Below are 22,414 nucleotides of genomic sequence, written 5' to 3' on the forward strand. Positions count from 1 at the left end.
ACCTCTGCATAACCTCTCTTGATTTCTACTTTACGTTGGTTGCGCCCACTAAAGTGTGACTTTTTGGCCCAGAAACAGGCATTTTCATCGATATGATTGAAAGATAAACTCCTCCATGGCAACATTGCTTTTGCTGTTGACACCTTTGTTAGCAGCAGTGCCCCAAAGGGAAGTATGGTTAAAATGAAACCTAATCAGCCGTGATAAATACTTCCTGTAGATAAAGCACTAATTGGAACGATATATAAACTGCAGTAACAGGCCTAGAATACACTACCCAGTACTGTAGTCTGTCAGTCTTTACTGTTATTATCATTTATTTCTTAGCAGACGTCCTTATCCAGGGCGACTTACAATTGTTACAAAATATCACAGTACAAAGTATCGCATTACAAAATGTCACATTACAAGTTATCACATTATAAAATATCACAGCATATCATAGTACAGATACAAGCAGTTATGGAAGTACAATAAGATCAAATTCAAGTAAGATCAAAATAAAGAATACAGTAAATTATAAGTAAGAGCGAGTTTGACTATGAGCAGTTCAACCTTATAGTAAATATAAGTTTTAACTGCTCTTGCACTGTAATTTTGCAGTTTTACCATGCTCTTCCCATGGTTATACTTGTGTACCGTGGTTTGATTTATCATACCTTTGCCTATGCTCTTTTACACTTTGTCATATGTGAACAGGGTGGCTTGTGGTGACATCAGGCCAGGAAGTAGACAGACAACAGTTTTGTGAGTGAATGCGCTGTTGCGCCGGTTTATTATATATCAAAAGGTTTAAACAAGATAAAACACTTCACAAAACAAACGGCACAGTGGCCAAAACAAACAGGCAAACAGACACAGAACCAAACAAGTATCGTGCTCGTCTACAGCTAGCACAGGTAACAATTGCCTCTTTTAGTTTCACGTTGATTTCTCTCACGACTCACGTCTCTCGTTCCGCCTCTGAACACACTAACCTCAATCAGCCAAAGCTGCGGGTTTATATACATGTGACCATCTCCAGATTAGTAATAAATAAATCAATCTGGAAGCGGTCACATTCTGCACAAGTTTTAGCATGGATGGGGAATTTTAACCCCATCCATGCTGTAAAATAATGAACAATAAAACATTGTGTTTTTACACACTAAACAATGCCTCTAAATCATAATACAACAAATACAATTCAAAATAACAAAATACACACAGGGGTGGGGTGTACCCCATCACACTGCTTTTTCTATCAGCCAGCTGCTTATCCAATGCTCATGTTATTGAGAATCTGGGGACATATGGAGGAACTTGTCTTTCGGCCTGCTCGTTCGACAGTCTGTGCATCACACATGGACCTACAGTGGATGTAGGTCATGGTAATCTACTTTTCCATGTTACAAGTAGGAGCTGAAACTACAAAGTTGTGCTCGTATGGCTGCTGCAGCTGGGCTCTGACGCTGGTTTTTGCCCTGACCTGCTTCTTTCGCCGGGTTTCCTGTCAGTGCCTGTGTGTGTTTATTTCCAGATTGATCCCCTGAGTGGCCCATTGGAGGGGGGAACCCTGCTCACAATACAAGGAAGGAACCTGGGCCGCAGATTCAGTGACATCACAGTCTCCATCAGAGGTGTGGGCTGCAGGCCGCTCCAAGACAGATACATTGTTTCAGAAGTGTAAGTGAGTGCTGCCGGGACAGCTGGAAGTCAGATAAATTCGCCAAAATGAGCAGGATGTTTTTGTTTGCATGTGGTACTGTCCTGGGGATCTTTTAAAAAAGAAATGTGGTTGTTACAAACAGCACGGTGGCAGAAGCTTGGTTGTGGTGGTCACTGTGTACATTCTCCCTGTAAACCAGACCCTTTCATTTTAGACCACATTATTATCTCTGTTGTTGGAATAAATATAATATGTGATGAAACAGTTGAATAGGATATTCATCTTGTGGGGGTTCTAGATTATGTGGTTTTACTCTTAGTTTATGTACACTGTAAGTGAAGCTTGTTGACCATTTGGCCAATGCAGTGTTTGCTGCTAGGACATACGCTCCTGCTTTGCCCTATTCCACAAGGCTGCGATGTCATGATGTTATAACTGAAACCTCCTCACAAAGAAATTTAAAAGTGCAATTGTGTTTTTATTTTACTGATAATGTTGTACAGTAAACACCTATATAGCTCTTTCCTCCACTGTGTGTATAACTATACAGGATATAGGACACTACTGATATAGTGTGGAGTAGTGTGGAGTAGTGGTTAGGGCTCTGGACTCTTGACCAGAGGGTCGTGGGTTCAATCCCCAGTGGGGGACACTGCTGTTGTACCCTTGAGCAAGGTACTTTACCTAGATTGCTCCAGTAAAAACCCAACTGTATAAATGGGTAATTGTATGTAAAAATAATGTGATATCTGTATAATGTGAAATAATGTATAATGTGATATGTTGTAACAATTGTAAGTCGCCCTGGATAAGGGCGTCTGCTAAGAAATAAATAAATAAAATAATAAATATACTTGTGGATGACATGTACCATGTTTTGTTTTCTTGTTGTTTCTCTGCAGAATTGTCTGTGAGACCGAGAAAGCTCCAGCGATGTTCTCTGACGTGGTTTCTGTGATCGTGGGTACAGAAGGGAAGTCGAGGGAGACATTTTCTTACTTGGTGAGTCTTGTGGTTGTTTCTGAATGTTGTTGCATTACCTGTTATGAACTAACCGTTTGAGTTGTACTGTATGTTTTGTTACTTAAAATGCGTTTTGGGTTAAAGACCTTAATAAATCTGTCCCTTTGAGTTATTTTTATTAAGGAGTGTTTCAATGAGGCTTTATTATCTAGATCAGGGATGGGCAACAAAAGCCATAAAACCTTTGGTGAGCTATACATGTATTTTGGACTACATAATGCAAAACAGCATGTAACTGTGTATTAACAGTGTAAAACCATAAGTGCCCCTGGATCAATCATCCACATTGAAAAAGGCACTTTAGATTTGGAGTACCATATAAGAATTATGCTTGAAAAATAAAATATATCATGACATAATAAATAATCTGTTAACTGTTGGTGGGCCACATAAAATGGTCTGGCGGGCCCTCCCCCCAGGACACCAAATGCCCTTCCTTGATCTAGATCTAGAGAATTATATACAGTCCAATAGTGCGCCTGAGTTTGTGTGTCCAGTGTGCTAGAAATCTTTAGCAAAATTATATTCTGCTCAGGCTGTTGCTGCCTAACCTTAGCATAGGAATATCCACCCACTTAAGCTTAAAATGAAACTGCAGTACAACGATAAAACAGACCATGTTTTACATAACTGTAATATTCCTAAACATCTCAGACAGCTCTTTAACAGCAGGTTAACAAAGCAGAGCCAACATATTTCATAAAACGACTGGTTGGAGTCCAAAAGGAAATATGTTGTGAAACTCCATACCCAAACCTCCGAAAGTTATTCCTCTTCAGGAAACATCTGCCACAATAAAGGGAAACCGTGCATGAACTGCTACGCAGACAATAGCTTCACTGCCCCCAAGGATGTGTCCTGTCCTTGGAGACCCTGCATTTCACCAAGGCCTGCTTTCTGTTAATCACAGTTGGGTTGGAGAGGTGTAGCTCATGCTGGTGAAAGGTACCAGATTGGTAACAAGTCCAGGCTTTTCCAGGGCCAGACTGGCTTTGACTGTCTGCAGCAGCTCAGACTGTCAGGATCTCCCTAGTGTTGACCAGAGTAATTCAGTCCAAAGTAGTGTGCTTGTTTTTTAACCTTCTGCCTTGCTGCTGCAGAAGCCAGCAGCCTTCCTTATTTGCAATTGTCAGCAAAAAGCTCTGTGAAGGTTTTTGCAGGGTGCTTTGTTCAGCATTGCTAAACAATTCCACAACCTTGTTAAGGGGGGCCACCAACTATGTGAGCAAACAGGCTAATACTTCTCTATTGGTAAAGAGTTTTCCCTCTAATGTGGCCTTAATGTCCTTCAGCAGGTAGGCTACAGACCTACAGTCATCTACAGACCCACCTGCAGCCTGTTCATGGTAGATCTAGCAGGAACCTGTTTGATCAGCTTGCTGGTACCGGATCATTTTAATTAACAAATCCTGCAATTTAGTTATATAAATACAAGATCTGGTGCACAATGGCACATGTGTGAACCACTGATCCACAGAGTGAACTCCCAAGGGCTCCAGTCCAAAAAGGCACATTTCAGTCCCCACATGGACGATGTGATGTTTGAGATTCAGTATTTCGCTCACTGCCATTTGATTATACAGTGATGATTACCCAGTGGTTACTGGATCTGTGAGAAAGGCTAAAAATCAGACCAAAGGAGTTTTTCTATTTTCATACTGCATAATGAAACTCAATTATCTCTTTGAGTTTCAATGTTCACATGGCTGAATAACCCGTCCAGGCAAGTCACATCATAAGTGTGTTATGATTGTACCGACCTGATTCTCCTCGTCACAGTCTGCCTTTTTCACTTATTTCTTTGAATATTTGGTTTTAATTTCTCCTTAGCATTTTTTAAATAGATATCAAATATCGTTAAAACATAATAAAAAAAAATCAAGAGCCATTGGATATTTGAGATTTGTCTGGTTTAGATTATTCGGATGTCAAATCAAATATCAACTGGACAGAAGGAACGTGGGTGTTGAAGACCGTGTTCAAATCGGGACAAAATATACTACATTTGTGAAGGTATTCTAGATGCTTAACTGGTTTTAAATGCATGCTGGTATTAATCTGCAGCCTGTCCTTTAGAACCCAGAGGTGACTTCCATTGAGCCAAACTTTGGTCCCAAAGCTGGAGGAACAAAGGTGATCATCAGTGGCAAGAACCTGGATGTGGGATCAAGGATACGAGTCCTGGTCAACGGGACTAAAGAGTGTACCAGTCTTCTGTAAGTACCAGCCTGCCATCCGAGTAAAAACAGTGAGGAAGAAAGCCAGCCTCAGTAATAAAACATAGGTAGCCGTTGGTGAGGTCAAAAACACAGTATGTGCTTTATACTTCAGGATGTGCTGCTATGTCTAATATAATATCAAGTGAATGCTGCTTCCTGGTATTAAGTAATGTCTTCTGCTGAATGGTACAGGAAGTGATTAGGTTCCAGGAAGTGATTACCAGGAAGCAATAGTATATATTTTTAACGCTTTTAACTGGAAAAAAATATTTATGTCTCAAATCAAAGTTAAAAACAAAGATAGGACCAATGGTAAAGTTGTACACAGAGAGACAGGGCATACGCACATAAACGTTGCATCTCACCCACAGTTACTATACATTAGAAATGCAATATGTTTCTTATTAACTAATCAGCCAGTGCACATCATAGTGTTCATGTGACAGGGTAGCGTCACAGCCAGGATGTTATCGGCAGGGAGAGAGACTCATAACACAGAAGCTGCAGGTTTAAGTGCTAATGCACACTTTATTTACAAATACAAACACTAAACAAACAAAACACATTAACAAAACAAACGGCACAACGACCAAAACAAAACGTCTACACAAAAACTCACTTGCATAACACAGCACCGCAGTGCACCGCACCGCACGGCACGGCACAGCACGGCACGGCACAGCACGGCACAGCACAGCACAGCACAGCACAGCACAGCACAGCACAGCACAGCACAGCACCTTCACCTCTATCACCAACATTAATTCTAACATGAACACCTGTGATCACCCTTTTTATACACCTGTGACTGAAGCATAATTAATCATCACTTATTCAATTTACAGCTCCAGCCACATTCCCATGTGTTTCTCCCCACACACACACACCTTATACCAGCAAGGCTTTTGCCCTGCCACAGTTCCTCAATAAGCAAGTGAGATTTAAAAAGGACCAGCGATGGTAATAATATCAATTTGTTCTGATAATGTTTTTGTTTGCTACCAAATATGTATTAGTTGGTTATTCTGTAACCAATTTGGTAAGTTTGAAAAATCATCATGGTCTTAGATAATATTAGTTATTGATTGTGACCTGATATATACGATTCTGTGCCATCAGCATAAAACAAAGGGTAGATCATTACCATAGGGAAAGAAAATCTATTTTAAATATGGATTTTTACTTATGGTTTATATATTAAATATATAGCTTTACATGACATATCATAAACCTATATTTTAAATATCTGAAAAAAAATGTAAACTTCTATATAACTCAAAAATATATTATTCAAGCTCCACATGGAACAAAGCCAGACTAGCTGAGATCTGTACTTATTCTAATGATGCCCAATGCAGATTGCTTTTTTTTTCCTCCTGCAGACGCACACAGGACACAATTAAATGCACCATGCCAGCAGCGCTGCTTCCCAAGGCAGAAACTGTGCAGGTGTGCGTCCAGTTTGAGGGCAACCCCTGTCCCAGCAGCAGCAACAGCACCATGTATACGTACATGGAAAACCCAGTCATATCTGAGATCAGTCCGAAAACAAGCCACGTCAGGTATTTGAAAGTAGAATCTTCATCTTACAGTGATTGTAGCTAACAAAAAAAATGCCATAGCTCTTACAGGCTGTGCACTGCCATTCCCTATATAAGTCTCAAATGCCCAGGTTTGAAAGAAACACATCTTATGGTAAACTTTAATTTTTAATTTAAAACTTGATATCTGGTACTACACAAGGTTAAAAATATCTCTGTTTGCAAGCCATGCTTTCAGTTTGTGTTGCACTTGGTTGGTTGTTCCACCTAGAGGTTGAAATTGTTCCCACCCCTTTAATGGCTTCTTCTTGACATTAACCAACCAGCTGCTTTCTGCATTGACTGACTGACTTTCAGCCAGTAACATGCTTTGCACCAGGAGGCACTGCCGAGGTGAAATGACCCAGGAAGTGCAAACAGATAACCTGAGAATAAGGCATAGAAACTGAGAGCTTCCTTTAACCAGAATATTATGTTTTAAAATGAAAATACATGGTTTATTCCGAAACTGCACATTTGAGACCTATTTAGCTAAATGAACTGCAAAAACAGGTAAAGTTTATATCAGGTTTATGAAATTATTTTGTTAGCTAAAATTATTTTAATTGGGGGTCAGTGTGGTGGTGTGGCTTTATGCAGACTTTCACGTGGGCCAAAGTAAGAATACAATTCAATTAATTCCATCCCCTCACCACTCTCTGTGTAAAGAAGGGTCCTTTTCTCTGTCCTAAGTATGTCTCCACTTAATTTTCCACTGTGTCCTCCAGTCCTGGTTTCTGTGCTGTGCTTAAAGTATTGTGTGCAGTTAACTCTGTCAACTCCTTTTAAGATTTTAAAGACTTCAATCATGGCCCCCATAATTCTTTGTTCTAGGCTGAATATATTCCATTCTGCCAGCCTGCGTTCATAGCTCAGTCCTTTAAACCCTGGGATTAGTCAAAGTTTTAGATGTTGTATTGTTTTGTTTTTTCAGTGGAGGAAGGGTACTCACTTTGAAGGGGCAGGAGTTCAATCTGATCCAGAACATCTCCATGGTGGTTTTAAGGATCGGCAAAGAACCAACAGTAAGTGTTTGTCATATTAACAGTGGATCACAATCACAACTTCATTAGTGAATGTGTAAATGTCTGCTAGTTACACTAGGGTCCAAGTTCAACCAAAGCAACATTTTTATTCCATGTTAAAATCAATATAATTTAATACTTTCTGTTCCCCTTCATAACAGCAGGCGTCCAAACTAAATAATCTAATAGAGCAACTTTTTTTTTTTTTTTTGGTTCTTTTTCTTTATGATGCTGTTAGATGTTTTGCTTGCTGGTTGACAGTGAGTTTTATATTGATACAAACTAATAGCTTTACAAATCAATGAGAGAAAGAGCAGAACAATTCTACCAGAGAGATAATTTAAGGTTCTTTTCTGCATTCCAAGAGAGTAAAGTAGTAACAATGATTTATTAATCACTGAAACTGGCACTTCAGAAGCTAAAGTTAGATCCAAGTTACATTTAAAATCTGCAAAATGCTTTCATTCATGGACTTGCAGTTGCAGCAAAAACTGTCTGGAATATTTTATAATGTCATGTCTATAATAAATACTGTACTGGGTATGGTTTTCTTCTGTGCTTGACTTTTTAGGCATTCCTTGTAAAATATTGAATTTAGATAACCTAGTTAAGATAACTTTTCTCGTTTTCCACACTGTTGAGTAAATTAGCGGTTTGTTAATCATATTATGCTCTTCCTTTTCAGATCTGTGCAGTTCAGAGTCCTACCGTTATCACGTGCCCCTCCCCAGCAGCCTCTAACAATACTGAGGAGCAGCCGGTGAAGTTTTACATCAACGGGGTCCTGTACATGGGAGACGGCTCGGCCGTCCACAGTCTGCCTGACTACGATGACGAGTCGCACACTGGCAGCTTCTACATGCATTACTGCGAGGACCCACACTTCTACATCGCCAATAAGGAGAGGTGGATCAAGCACCATCACGGGGAACCCCTGACTCTGGTCATTATGGTGAGGTTTTCTTCCAAGTCACTAGCTCTTTGTTTGAAGATACATACAAGATGACGTAAGGACCCAACACCCACCTCATCTACAGGGGTTGGGGAATCCCTAGGCCTGGAGTTCTGAGATTCTGTCAGGTCTGTGTCAGGGGATTATCCTGCCCACACAACTCCCTCTTTCAAAACTGCAATGAATCTCAACATGACGTGGTTTATGGTCTGTTTTATGTACTAATAACTAAAGGAGGAGATTATTGAACCTTACTTTCGTGCTAGGTTCTGGTAACTAAGTATTAAAAGCCACTGTCCAACAAACATTTTAGTCTCTATCATTGTCTTTAGTGGATTCTGGTAACCCTGGCTGTACTAGAAGTTTGACCCCTGTTTGATAAGGTGTTGCTAATGGGTTCTCAAAGCAATTGTAATATGCTGCTGTTTTTTTGAGCAGCAATGTAGTATTTGCTGACTGTTATATATTGTTTTAATGAGACACAATTATCCTGGTATATCACAGAGAATATTCATTTCTGGCTCACCTGGTAAAGGCAAGTCTGTGTGGTGTGCAGGGTCATACCGAGCCACACAGTCAGAGAGCATAGCTTCTCTTCCTGGCTGGGAGAAGTGAACGATCTTCATTAGTGATTCCACAGGGAGCGCCGCCAAGGGTTCCCCCGTGTGCTGAGGAGGCAAAATCTACAGTGCACCCTACTGACCAGGCTTCTAAAGATGTATTATTATTACGAACATGTTAAATCTCAGATTGCTGTAAATAGAGAAAGGAGTAAACATTACTGTGCAGATAACTTTATAACTGCATTGAAAGCATAGAAAGAACAAAAAAAATAACATATTGATTGCATGTCTAGTTTATTTTTATTATTATTATTATTTATTTCTTAGCAGATGCCCTTATCCAGGGCGACTTACAATTGTTACAAGATATCACATCATTTTTACATACAATTACCCATTTATACAGTTGGGTTTTTACTGGAGCAATCTACCTCGCTCAAGGGTACAGCAGCAGTGTCCCCCCACCTGGGATTGAACCCACGACCCTCCGGTCAAGAGTCCAGAGCCCTAACCACTACTCCACACTGCTGCCAAATCATGGTCAGCATATTACAGCAACAGAAGTACTCGCTGTGTTAATCGTGCCACAAGATCTGTGAACACGGTTAAAACTGACAGTATAGAGACCACTAAAAAGACCACAGTTCTCTATATGGAGTATAAGCTGACCTCAGTTATTTTGTGTATTCTGTGTCTGTTCAAAAAATAGCCACAGTCTTCAGTTTAATTCAGCTTGTGGTTAAACTTGTGGTGAAATTCCATGTTAGCAGAAATGCTTACATAGACATATTCCATTTGTTTTGTCCTGTAAATATTTTCATCCTAACACAATCCGAGACAGTGTAGAAGCAGTATTGCCTTGTTGGGTTGAAAAGGATATGTTTTTGTAAAAAATAAAAAGCTTTGAGGAAATGTTCAGTAACAAAGGCGGAGGGCATATGTATCCTGGAATGGAACAGAGCCAGGAGCTAAACCAGTAAACAGGGGAAGCAACAGGATAAACATCTGAAGTGTGCCACATGCTAAGGTTAGCACATTTCTCTTGGATCACACCTGGTTTACATTGACCAACTGTACAGCCAGCTAGATCTCTGATGTGGTATTGGAATTATAAAATGTGTGCTCTTCAGTTTACCCATGAATTAATAATACACCACATTTTCTAGTAGTTGTGTTTCTACCGCATGTGGTGACTTGTGTTAAATATAAGAGTCGCTTCATGTGTCATTTAAATTGCATGTGTGCTTTTCCTTTCATTGTGATGGTGTTTGCAATGCTTCTTAGAGGTTCTTGAGTTCCGTTGCTTTATTATCATTTTACTAAATCAGTCTGGTCTTCATTCTTCCTCATTCCGTTCAAATCATGTGACACTGTGACCTCTCTGCTAAAAGGGAGGCTCTCCAGGTGAGTTCAAAGCCACGCAAAGGCAAATTTACAGAAAAAATGATAACGCTAACTCTGTTGAAGCAACAGAACCTAGAACCACTTAGAATTGGCAAACGCTTATAATAGTAAGGTAAAAATTAAAACATAATGTAAAATGACATTTAAAGAAGATAAAGATGCAGGGTATGTTGGTCCGGCATCATGAACTAGGTATAAAATAACCATGTTGCCAGTCAGAGAGAAAGACAGGGCTCAGGTCTGCTGTCTGTCCTAGAACTGGCTTCATACAAATCAACCTACTAGAATGACTTGAGTGATCAGATTGAAAGCAGTGATGATGTTCGGGCCTGTTTTGGTTTGATCAGGCTGCAGCTCAAAATATTATTTTAAGATCCAACTATCAAACCCACTAGTTCTCTCCTCTGACACAATGTTCTGGTGAAATGATATGAGACCTGTTGAAGCACTTTTCTGGTTTCCATGTTATGCATTACCTGTCTGAAAAGCAATCCATTACAGTTACAAGTTACTGAAAAAGGTAATCAGATTACAGTAATGCGTTACATGTAATGCGTTACTCCCCAGCACTGGGGCTGGAATATTGATATGCTCATCATTTCTACTTCACCAGAAAGCAAGAAACTGTTTGGATCTGAGACCAGAGGAATACAAAGTAATGATCGGCTCTATCCCCTGTGAGATCAGCTTCAACAACGAGAAGGTCTTCCACTGCACCATCAACGGATCCTTGAGCTCCACCGAGAGGCAGCTTCCTGTCATAGTGAGTGTTACTGTGCCAGTGGCAGCATGGTGACCCAGCAGACTGCAGGCAGGGGGGTTACTGTGTCAGTGGCAGCATGGTGACCCAGCAGACTGCAGGCAGGGGGGTTACTGTGTCAGTGGCAGCATGGTGACCCAGCAGACTGCAGGCAGGGGGGTTACTTTGTCAGTAGCAGCATGGTGACCCAGCAGACTGCAGGCAGGGGGGTTACTGTGTCAGTGGCAGCATGGTGACCCAGCAGACTGCAGGCAGGGGGGTTACTGTGTCAGTAGCAGCATGGTGACCCAGCAGACTGCAGGCAGGGGGGTTACTGTGTCAGTGGCAGCATGGTGACCCAGCAGACTGCAGGCAGGGGGGTTACTGTGTCAGTGGCAGCATGGTGACCCAGCAGACTGCAGGCAGGGGGGTTACTGTGTCAGTGGCAGCATGGTGACCCAGCAGACTGCAGGCAGGGGGGTTACTGTGTCAGTGGCAGCATGGTGACCCAGCAGACTGCAGGCAGGGGGGTTACTGTGTCAGTGGCAGCATGGTGACCCAGCAGACTGCAGGCAGGGGGGTTACTGTGTCAGTGGCAGCATGGTGACCCAGCAGACTGCAGGCAGGGGGGTTACTGTGTCAGTAGCAGCATGGTGACCCAGCAGACTGCAGGCAGGGGGGTTACTGTGTCAGTGGCAGCATGGTGACCCAGCAGACTGCAGAGATTCTGAAGAGGTGTTTGCTAGTACTGTAGGAAGTAATGAGCATTTTGTTTGATATTTGTTGATATTATTCGTTGTGTTATTATGTGCATAAGGAACAGTGGAATATTTTAATAAGATAAGCTGTTGTTGTTTATTATGCTTTTTTTTTATTATATTTGGATAGATTTAGGACCTGTTTATTATTATTATTATTATTATTATTATTATTATTATTATTATTATTATTATTATTATTATTATTATTTATTTCTTAGAAGACACCCTTACCCAGGGCGACTTACAGTTGTATACAAAAATTACAAGTTTATAAGTCATCACCTGCAGCCCCATCCTCCTTTTCATAAAATAAAAATAAAACAATTTTACACATAGATTCTAACTCTGAGATAAACTCTAAGGAGTGTCTACACTTGTACACTGAACTTGACATAGTTTCTTCTTGCTGTATATACTGCACCTCCCAATTTATGTTTGAGTTTTTTAAGATAAGGGTATAGCAAATAGCGCGCCATATTAAGCTTGATATGGGAAAAATGCTAACGCAGAATAATGAGACACAATTGAGCAGCTCCAGTCTGAGTTAGCAGTTTTTCCATATGAAAATCAACAGGGTGTTCAAATATATTTACACGAAGAAGGAAGTAACTGCAATTCCAGCTTTTCATTAACAAATACAATATATTTCAAAGGACACACTGCGTATTAATACCAACACTCCAGAGAGGCAGCCTTGGTGCTCTCAGTTTGTTGTTCAAAGAAGCCACAGCCTGTCTGAAGATGAAACAGCTAAGGTTAAGAGAAGTCTCCTTGCACAATGTGGGCAGTGTAACAGCACGGGGTGTAAAACAGCTTGTTGAAATATCTACTGTTACACTGTTTTCAGTCCCTGAGTTGTATAAATATTGTTATGTAGAAAAGCCATACTGGGCCCATTACTGACAGGGTGGATTTCTGACCCACTTCTAAATGGAGGGTTCCTGCTCTGAGTGCTGTCTGTCCAGCGCTTTTCATCAAGGACCCCCTTTTCACAAACAAATAGAAACAGAAGCATGGTTTCCTGGTCACAAGCAGTCAGACTGCATGGAAATCACTGATTGTGATCTCTGTGCTGCAGACTGATTAAAGGAAAGCAGTGGGCTTGTGAAGTAACGCTAGCAATATCTGACCACAACATACAAAATAAGGGATCAACCATTTTTATTTTTTAAATCTTACAGAGCTAGTAAAAGGACAAGGTTTAAAAAATGATCAGCCTCTATTGTATGGGTCATTTCTACAATAAAAGAGAAAGTCAATATGTGATACACAAAATAAACAAGATACAATAAGGACTAACTGACCCATCCTACTCGCTTATAAACCCAAACGTGGCAGATTTCAAACACTGAGCAGTTCTGTAACTGACATTATTAAGGGGTGGGGGGTAAACAGTTTTCTCTTGTTTATCTTGGCTTGAGCCACTGATGTGACTTAAGATACTGATTGTTGAACAGTACACATGTGCTTCATTGAAACACAACCCTCCCTGCTGATTTGCTCATGACCACTGGCTTTTTAGTCAGCGTTAAATAACCACCTTTATTATAATACAACATCTTACAGATTTCCCAAAACATTGAACTCAACAATGGGTGAAAAAAAAAGTAGAATAAAAATAGTTGGAGCACAGCCTCATCCTTCAGAGCATCCCGGTGCCGCCTGCTAAAAAACAAACAATAAAATAATAAATCTATACGACGTGTTCATCCCGGTGAACAAAAATGATGAGGCAGAGGAGCATCGTATACCCCCCCCCCCCCTCAGGACGAGGCTGGGGGTGACGTGGTGGTGGTTAGGGAGTGAGGTGGTAACGCACAGCAAAACTGAGTTTGTGAAATAGGTTTATAGACCTTATAGGTTAATGGGAACTTGCCAGTAATATGCTTGTAGAGTAACCAATGAATATACCAGACACTTGTACTGTAGATTTCCTGCCTAAAAACTTAGCAAGCTTTATATTCTTGAAATGCTTTCTTTTAACCAACCTGACCACCTGAGAACATTGGAAAGTACCAATGCTGACCATCGCAAAAACAATGCTGACCATTGCAAGGTTTTTAATAGCACAGACTAGTCTGCCCTGCTTTGCTTTCATTTTTCTGTCAGTCTGCTGTTTAACATCCTTGATAAAACGCTTTCTCGGGAGAAGTTATGACTGGAATGTGTGTGTGTCTTTGGCCTCTGTGATACTCCAGCGATTTTTCTCCCCACAGTGCCAATATCCATAGTACAGGAACTTTTTTGTTTTAGTCTGTATCTTGTATTCATTTCCAGTTATGTTATGTCAAGTTGGGTCTTAAAGGATCCCAGCGATTCTGCCTCAACAACATGACTAGGTAGCGCATTCCACACCCTCACCACTCTCTGTGTGAAGAAGCGTCTCCTTCCCTCTGTCCTAATTGAACTATCTGAACTTCTGGTCATGGTTTCTGTGCTGTGCTTAAAGTTTTGGTCAGGGTTACCTTTGTCAAGTCCTTTTAAGATCTGTAAGTCTTCAATCATGTCCACCCTGATTCTTCTTTGTTCTTGGATAAAGAAGACAGGTACTAGTAGAGTACAGGGTGTAGAGGTTTTATTTGTGTTGTTATCTTCTGATGTTTGCAGTTTAAACTTGCTGTCTGTTATTAAGTTAACTTAAATACAATTGAAGTGATGGGATCTATTCAATGTATCTAAACAGTACGTACCAAGGTTATGAATACCAACATATTTAATATGAGTAGTTTAGTGCATTTTTGTCTGTAGAATTATGTTAGAGACACCTGATGTATTCAGATGGTGGCAGTGTTTAAAGTCAGGCAGTGTTTAGAGCTATTGAAAAACTCCAGTGATTGCGTTTGGAATTTTACACAGACAGTAAAATTTTCCCATAAGTAGAATAGAAATCTTATCGTAATATCTAACCCTTTAAGGACCGGGATTGTGTTAACACGATCATACTGAAATGGGCTTCTAGGAACGTGATTGTGTAAACACGATAAAAAAAAGCACTTCATTTTGAAAGGAGTGGATATAAGCATATACTATTTCATGAACTAAATGTGTCAGGTACGTTTTTATTTTATTTTATTATATTTATAAATATTTATAAGAGTAGTGTCCATTATTGCTTATAAAAGCCCTGAGAATAAACGTGTACTATTATGCACTAAGGTGAAACAATGTCTTGTAATTTGCCCAAACATCAATATTTTTCAACAAAACTTTCAGGTAGTATTGTAAGGTCCCTCGGGTCATAGAATAATGCGTTTTTATACATGTATCTCTAAGCAGAATTCATAATAAAATATACATAACTTTAAAATAAATAAATAAATAAATAACAAAATATTGTGTTGAAAAAAAGCGATTTTTTTATGGTTTCTGAAGTTCTTTAAAATGTTCCTCAGAGTGTTCTGAAAAAAAGGACACAATTTCCAAGATGCTACTGTAAAAAATAGATTCTTTGTGGATTTTTATAGGAAGAGAGTCAACTACAGCCTGGTCCTGGGGGAGCATCCCACTGAAAAATGCTTGGTCCTGAAAGGGTTAAAGAAACGTATACAATTGTACAGCAAGGAGTCCCCGAGTGACTCATCTGGTAAAAGCACGGTCGCGTCAGTCATACAGTTAGGGGAGCGCAGGGGAGCAACTTGGCTGAGCAAAGTTCTCTGTCTTCACTGGGGATTCCAGAAGGAGGCAAAAAAGAAGCGGACATCTGCAGGGCTGGCCTTTGTCCTCCAGTGGTTAGCAGCTCGCTGACATGTGCTGCATAGCTCCTGGGTGTAAAGAGGCAGTTGGCTTGGTCACGGGATCGGTGGACGCCCACTGACCTTCAGTTCACCTGAGCTGTGTGGGGAATTGCTGCAGTGAGGGAGGTGAATTAGACATCTAAATTGGGGAGAAAATAGGGTTAAAAAAATGCTTGGCAAATGTGACTGAAGCACTGGGAATGAACAAATACAGAGATGCCCCCCAATTTTAAAAAAAAGAGACAGCTGACTCTTTAAAATGGAAACCATTGAGGATATTGAGCACACCTGTGGCTCCAGTTTGCAAATCGGCAAGTCAGTTGAGCAGATAAAAGATAATAGAATGTAGAACAAGATTCCCGCAGCTCTCTCTGAGAAAAAACAGTCACGCTTTAGTGAAAGTGAAATCCAAACCGAACAAAAGAGACTGTCAAAGCTGTGACCAGTGATCACGGTGGTGAAGCCATTCAACACAAAGAATAGAACGAGTGGGGAGTGCAGAACCTGAAGCATAACTGAAAAGAGCAGAGTGGAGAAAGTGAGCAGCAGGAAAATCACAGACTGGAAACAAAGGGGTTTGTATAGAAAGGGTTCATAAAGAATGAGGTGATGATAAGAGCAATAGAGGAAGCTGGGATAGACTGAAAAGGTCGCAGACAAGACAGAGCCTTTTAAGATCAGGTATTTAACAAGACAGAACCTGCGTTTCAAAAGAACATCATATGATTAAAGCAGGGGATATTTGTCCGAAGCCACAAAAATCTATCACGGCAGTTTTTCTAAGAGTGCTTGTGTTATTCTGCTATTCGACGGATTCCTCCCTGTCTTCCGCAGATAAAACTTAAAATCTGCAGGTATTGTTTGCTGTGGTATTGACATGTTTATGTACTGGAGGTAGAATATGCTTTTAAAAATTGAGGTTAGCAGTTTTATCATCAACCTTATTATTCACATTCAATTTTATTATACACGGGTCTCGCGTCACCACCATGTATAATAAGACTGTAAAACACTGAAATTATCATTCTCCATGTATAATAATAATAATAATAATAATAATAATAATAATAATAATAATAATAACAATAATGTATTCTTGACCTAAAGAGAATTTTGCATTTATAATCTGCTTACAATTTTGATACCATTAAAGCATCACACAATAGAGGTTTCTCACAGGTCCTCTATCTGGAGAAATTACATTAACATGATATAAAAAAATGAGTACTGACAAAAATGTATGTTCTACATTAAAAACTCATCCATTCAAAAGACTAGATTATCCAAACTATGTACTTCAAATCATCAAATTACAATACTAAAATGAATTGTAAATGTTTGTATAACAAACCCGACACAACAAAGAGTATACGAGAAATACACTCTCAACGTGATTAGAGGAAGCCACCAAACTCTTATAAACATACATAAGAAAAAAACTGTGTGAGTTCTTTATTTCTGGCTCGGTAACTTCTGGGTCAGGTTGGAGTTAAGTGATTTAAGAAAGTAGTCCTTAATCTTAATTTAAAAAGAGTGTGAAATAGACAAATATTTCAACAAAGTGGTTTTCATGATAAATTAACCAGTTTAGTTTTAGGCCCTTGATTTAGTGCATAAAACCAATGATATCGGCTTCATGAAAACAAGCACGGTTTCATGTAAATGAAATATGCGTTTAGTGTTTGTTATCTTTAGTTGACTTTACAGGAGTCAAGCCAGTGACCTCTGTAGTTTATGTTCATGAACTAGAATGTTGTTTATTTAAGAAAATCAGTTCACCATCTTTTTCTTTTCAGTTGGGTGACTGGAATTATTTCACACAGTGGAATACTGTAGGAAGCCAAACCCTATTTATACTGCCACACCCTGTCCTGGGGGATGCAGAAAGGGCAAAACACCTACTAATATTACATAGCATAGAACAAACACATTGTTTGACATTTGCTGTGTCCCATGTTGTCAGTATCTCAGCGTTATATTTTTAAACATATTACTAACTCAGTTGAATTGTTTGGTCATAAATCTTGGGCAATACATTTCTCAGCATTTACTCTGGGGAGCGTTCACCATTTTTGTACTTATTAGTATTATCATTAGTATTTATTTATTATCAGACACCCTTATCCTGGGCTACTTACAGTTGTTACAAAATATCACAGTACAAAGTATCACATTGCAAAATATCACATTACACAATATCATATTACAAAATGTCACATTACAGATAAGAGCAGTTTATAAAGTACAGTAAAATCAGTAGAAAATTAGATCAAATTCAAATAAGAGCAAAATAAAGAATACAGTAAATAATTACATTTAAGTAAACTTATTGATTTACCATTATTCATATTGTGCTGTTTATCCATGAACCAAATCTTTGTCCATCCTTAGCTTCTTGCAAACCACCCAACAGTAGGATGAGAGCGACTTTTTCTTTAAAGGAACATTCTCTTGTGTCATTTAGGTGCAGGTTGGGAATTTCAAAGAGGAGATCGCCAGGGTGCATCTGGGAGGCAACGAGATGGCTATCATTGTGTCCATAGTTGTATGCAGCATATTACTACTGGTCTGTACAGTGGGTAAGTGAGCAATATCCTGAGACCATGATAAGACTTAGGCTAACTGGGTGTTCCATGGACTACCTCTCTGTATTATGTGTCATAAACTTGTCTCAAATGGGTCTCAAATGGAGGTACCTTTCTGCATCTTAGATGTTTGACATGATTCTGACATTCTGTGGAGGATATTGAACCTTGGTCTATAGTTCAAACAGTACGCAACTGGAATATCTCCAGTGCTTGAAAAAAATGCAGCTTCAATTGTAGGATTATTGAATTCCCAAGTTATTCCTCTTTATTTTTGTTATTTTTTAGCCTTGGGGGTCTTTTGTACTAAAAGTCGCAGAGCAGAACGATACTGGCAGAAGACCTTACTTCAAATGGAAGAGATGGAATCTCAGATTCGTGACGAAATCCGCAAAGGTAAGAACTCTTGAGATTCAGCACAGGTTCCAGAATGTTTTGCATCATTGTCTGTGTATGTCATCGCATTCTGGTGACTTTTTAACCCCACTGTGGACTCAATATATCTCATACAATCATGTCTATCCTCCACATACATCTATCTGGTAGCTCAAAGTGTAACCATGAATTTGTCCCTCTGCAACACTCGTCCCGTAGACACATGCTGTGTCCCATGTTGTCTGTATTACAGCGTTATATTTTGAAACATATTGCCAACTCAATTGGGCAATACATTTCTCAGCATTTACTGTAGGCAGTGTTCACCAGGAGAAAATAAACGATCTTCCTAGGATCGCGGTGTATCCAAATCTCTCTCCCTCCTGCAACAATGCTGGTTTTCTGTTCCCACAATACCTCACTCATTTCAATCAAAACAGCAGCACTGTTGGAAGAAAAAGATCTTTCTCCTGCTGAACGTTCCCAAGTGAAAGTTGAAAAAAAGTAATGATGTAGTTGATTTACTTATGATGTGTGAATAATATCAAAACAATTGGGAATGATAAAAAAAAATGGTGCCGTATGAACAACATGGATATTTCAGTAAGAAATGTCAGATAGAACTTGGGGTGTTCCTTACTTACACTAGGGGCTAAATGTTTCAGGGGAACAATTGAATAGGTCCACTGTGATGTAACTGATGTACTTGGAAGTCGGACGTGATTCTGTAAGTTCTATTGAGACAAGTGGAGTGAGTTAAACTTCTGAGTCCCCAGGATGTGGTAACTGAAACAAAAATTATACAAAATAAATCTTAGCAACCAGAAGAATACACAAATTAAGATAACTGCTGTTTCATACCCATACCAAGTTGCTCTTTAAGTGAAACACTAAAAAGAAAAGCTTCATTTTCATGCAATCACTGTTTCAACGGAAGACGGATTGCTTTGTCTAGAACAGTTTTAAGGAAGCGGGGGAGTAATACAGTTTCAAAGCTTATGGAGCACAGGATGTGCTGCTGACGCTTGTGATCAGATTGGTCAGGTTTTACCAGCACTTAAAGATTTGTGAAGTTTCTTTCCAAATTAAAAATACTGGTGAATGTATTTTCCCTCTAGCAAAATAAATGCTTTGTTGAATTGTTGTACAAATGCATTTCTCTGGCTAGCACATTAGAATTGTTTGTGTGTACTGTAAATACGTTATCCATTTCAGTGTAAAGCGTAATATGTTGTTTCTGACTGGACTGTAGGTTTTGCAGAGCTGCAGACTGACATGACAGACCTCACCAAAGAGCTGAACAGCAGTCAGGGCATCCCGTTCTTGGAGTACAAGCACTTTGTTACCCGCACTTTCTTTCCCAAGGTGGGTATTACATTTAAAAAAGAGACTGAAGAGAAACAATGCTGGGCATGTAATCAAAAACTCTACTCCCCAAACAGCTTTGAAAACTAAAGTCAGACACATAGTTGCAATGTACTGAATGTGAAAGCTGTCTGTGTGTTGTGCTCTTAGCAGTGCTCTGACTACGAGAGAAGCTTTGTGCAACCCATCTACCAAAACCACCCTCAGGCTGCTGTGACACCACAGGAAACCCACCCGCTCCTGCAGGACTGGAAGGTAGGCTGCTGCACAAACACAGACACTCATCAGGGTTTAAAATAGAATCACTAAGAGCACCTGCATATGCATTGTTTAATTCTATAGGCATGGGTCTGAGCTGTTAAACTGTAGGATATGCACGTGTGTCCAAACTATTCAGAGTGTTAAAATAGCTTGCATATTTGTGTTTGCAAGCTTACAGAGACTAGGGTGTGTGAACTATGCATCAGCTGCAGAGTCACTTACAATTACGTCTCACCCGAAAGACGGACCTCCTGGTTACAAGCCCTTTTCTTTAACCACTGGACCACACAGCCTCCTCCCATTAGTTGGGTACAGACTCTTCTGGAATGGTGTTGATTTGGGAGGAGCCAGGAAGCAATGTTTGGGGCTTGTAAAAATAAGTAAAATGTGTCATTCATTTCTTTTCCATTGATCAGTGTAAAAACCCAATTTTCACTGTTCTAGTCTTCCAGCCCAGTCAAACCCAACATGGAGGAAGGAATTGCCTTGTTCTCCACACTGCTCAACAACAAGCACTTTCTCGTCACCTTTGTCCATGCACTAGAACAACAGAAGGATTTTGCTGTAAGAGACAGGTAACTCAATATGACATTTCTGAACAGTGGTGAATTGAGTGATAGGGAGTGTTGGGGAGTCACACATTACATGTAAGACATTACTGTAATCTGATTACATTTTTCAGTAGCTTGTCACTAGAAGGGTTCTTTTTCAGACAGGTAACAAAATGTGGAAACGGATGACATTTTACGTGAGCAAATAACGTAGTCACATATAATTGCATTTAAAAAAAAGACAGCTAATGCATAATGTGGAAGTCAGAAAGCGCTTCAGCTGTGCAGATCAAACCTTACACGTAGTGATGGGTGACTCCTTTCAATAAACCAAGTGTGGAGGTGGGTCCAGCGACTGGAAACGAATACTCGCAAAATAAGGCTGGGCACAGACAAGACGCAGTCGAGTCCTGAGTCACAACAGGAGTTGACCACCCCTGAGAAGTAACTATTTGTAACTGTAACTAGTTACATGTTTTTTAATGTAATAAGTTACTGTAACTGATAACTGTAACACATTATGTTTTAAAAGTAACTTCTCCAGCACTGGTGGTAATGTACAGTATATGTTAAGTTAATGCGGGTCCACAACCTGTGCCTTGGTTACATGTGCCTTGGTTACATTTTGAATATCTGCCTTGAAAACGCTGCACTTCTGGTAAATCAGTTGCTACTTATTTTTGTATTAAACCTACAGTTTATGTAGAAAATGATTAACAAGCATTTCCATGAGGTAGGGAAAGCAAACTTGACAGCTGTGTTGGCAAACTGGATTTTAGAATTTAAAGGAAGCAAATTCCTCTTTTAAGTTGACACTTTTTATTATAAGAACAAACGAGAGGAGGCCATTTGACCCAACTACTGTAGGCTTGTTTCGGTTCCTAGTAGCGGATTGATTTCAAAACGGTATCCAGTTGGGTCTTAAAGGATCCAAGTGATTCAGCTTCAACGACATGACTAGGTAGCGCGTTCCATACTCTGACCACTCTCTGTGTGAATTCCATACTCTCACCACTCTCTGTGTGAATTCCATACTCTCACCACTCTCTGTGTGAATGCCATACTCTCACCACTCTCTGTGTGAATGCCATACTATCACCACTCTCGGTGTGAATGCCATACTCTCACCACTCTCTGTGTGAATGCCATACTCTCACCACTCTCTGTGTGAATGCCACACTCTCACCACTCTCTGTGTGAATTCCATACTCTCACCACTCTCTGTGTGAATGCCATACTCTCACCACTCTCTGTGTGAATGCCATACTCTCACCACTCTGTCTCCCTCCCTCTGTTCTATCTCCACTAAGTTTTCACCTGTGTGCTCTGATCCTGGTCTCTGTTCTGCACTTAGTATTAGTTACGGTTCATTTTGTCAACTCCTTTTAAGGTTTAAAATACTTCAATCATGTCCCCCGAAATCCTTTTTTTTCTGAGCTAAAACAAATCGTCTCTTTCAGCCTGTGGTCAGAGCTCATTCCTTTAAGCCTGGGATTAGTCTGGTTGCCCTTTGTTGGATTCTCTCTAGGGGCACAATGTACTCGTGGCACTGTGGTGACCAGAACTGGACACAGCACTCTAAGGAACAAGGACGTCAATGCAGACGTTGCTTGCTGGGAAGTGGAGCTG

General features: G+C 40.0%; 1 protein-coding gene across 2 annotated transcripts in view; it reads left to right on the forward strand.

Annotated features, from left to right (window-relative positions):
* LOC117414168 (plexin-D1) overlaps positions 1-22,414 on the forward strand; it is a 50,445-nt gene that overhangs the window by 16,145 nt on the left and 11,886 nt on the right. Inside the window, exons 13-24 of one of the 2 annotated variants that reach the window (XM_059000132.1) lie at positions 1,520-1,665; positions 2,551-2,650; positions 4,748-4,887; positions 6,273-6,452; positions 7,405-7,495; positions 8,181-8,447; positions 11,028-11,177; positions 18,113-18,227; positions 18,522-18,629; positions 19,861-19,973; positions 20,124-20,228; positions 20,679-20,809. In XM_059000132.1, the coding sequence (XP_058856115.1) occupies positions 1,520-1,665; positions 2,551-2,650; positions 4,748-4,887; positions 6,273-6,452; positions 7,405-7,495; positions 8,181-8,447; positions 11,028-11,177; positions 18,113-18,227; positions 18,522-18,629; positions 19,861-19,973; positions 20,124-20,228; positions 20,679-20,809 (1,646 nt within the window). The remainder of the gene's footprint in view (positions 1-1,519; positions 1,666-2,550; positions 2,651-4,747; positions 4,888-6,272; positions 6,453-7,404; positions 7,496-8,180; positions 8,448-11,027; positions 11,178-18,112; positions 18,228-18,521; positions 18,630-19,860; positions 19,974-20,123; positions 20,229-20,678; positions 20,810-22,414) is intronic. The other variant, XM_059000133.1, reaches the window with a different exon arrangement.

The sequence above is a fragment of the Acipenser ruthenus genome, chromosome 25, assembly GCF_902713425.1.
Source record: "Acipenser ruthenus chromosome 25, fAciRut3.2 maternal haplotype, whole genome shotgun sequence".
NCBI lineage: Eukaryota > Metazoa > Chordata > Actinopteri > Acipenseriformes > Acipenseridae > Acipenser > Acipenser ruthenus.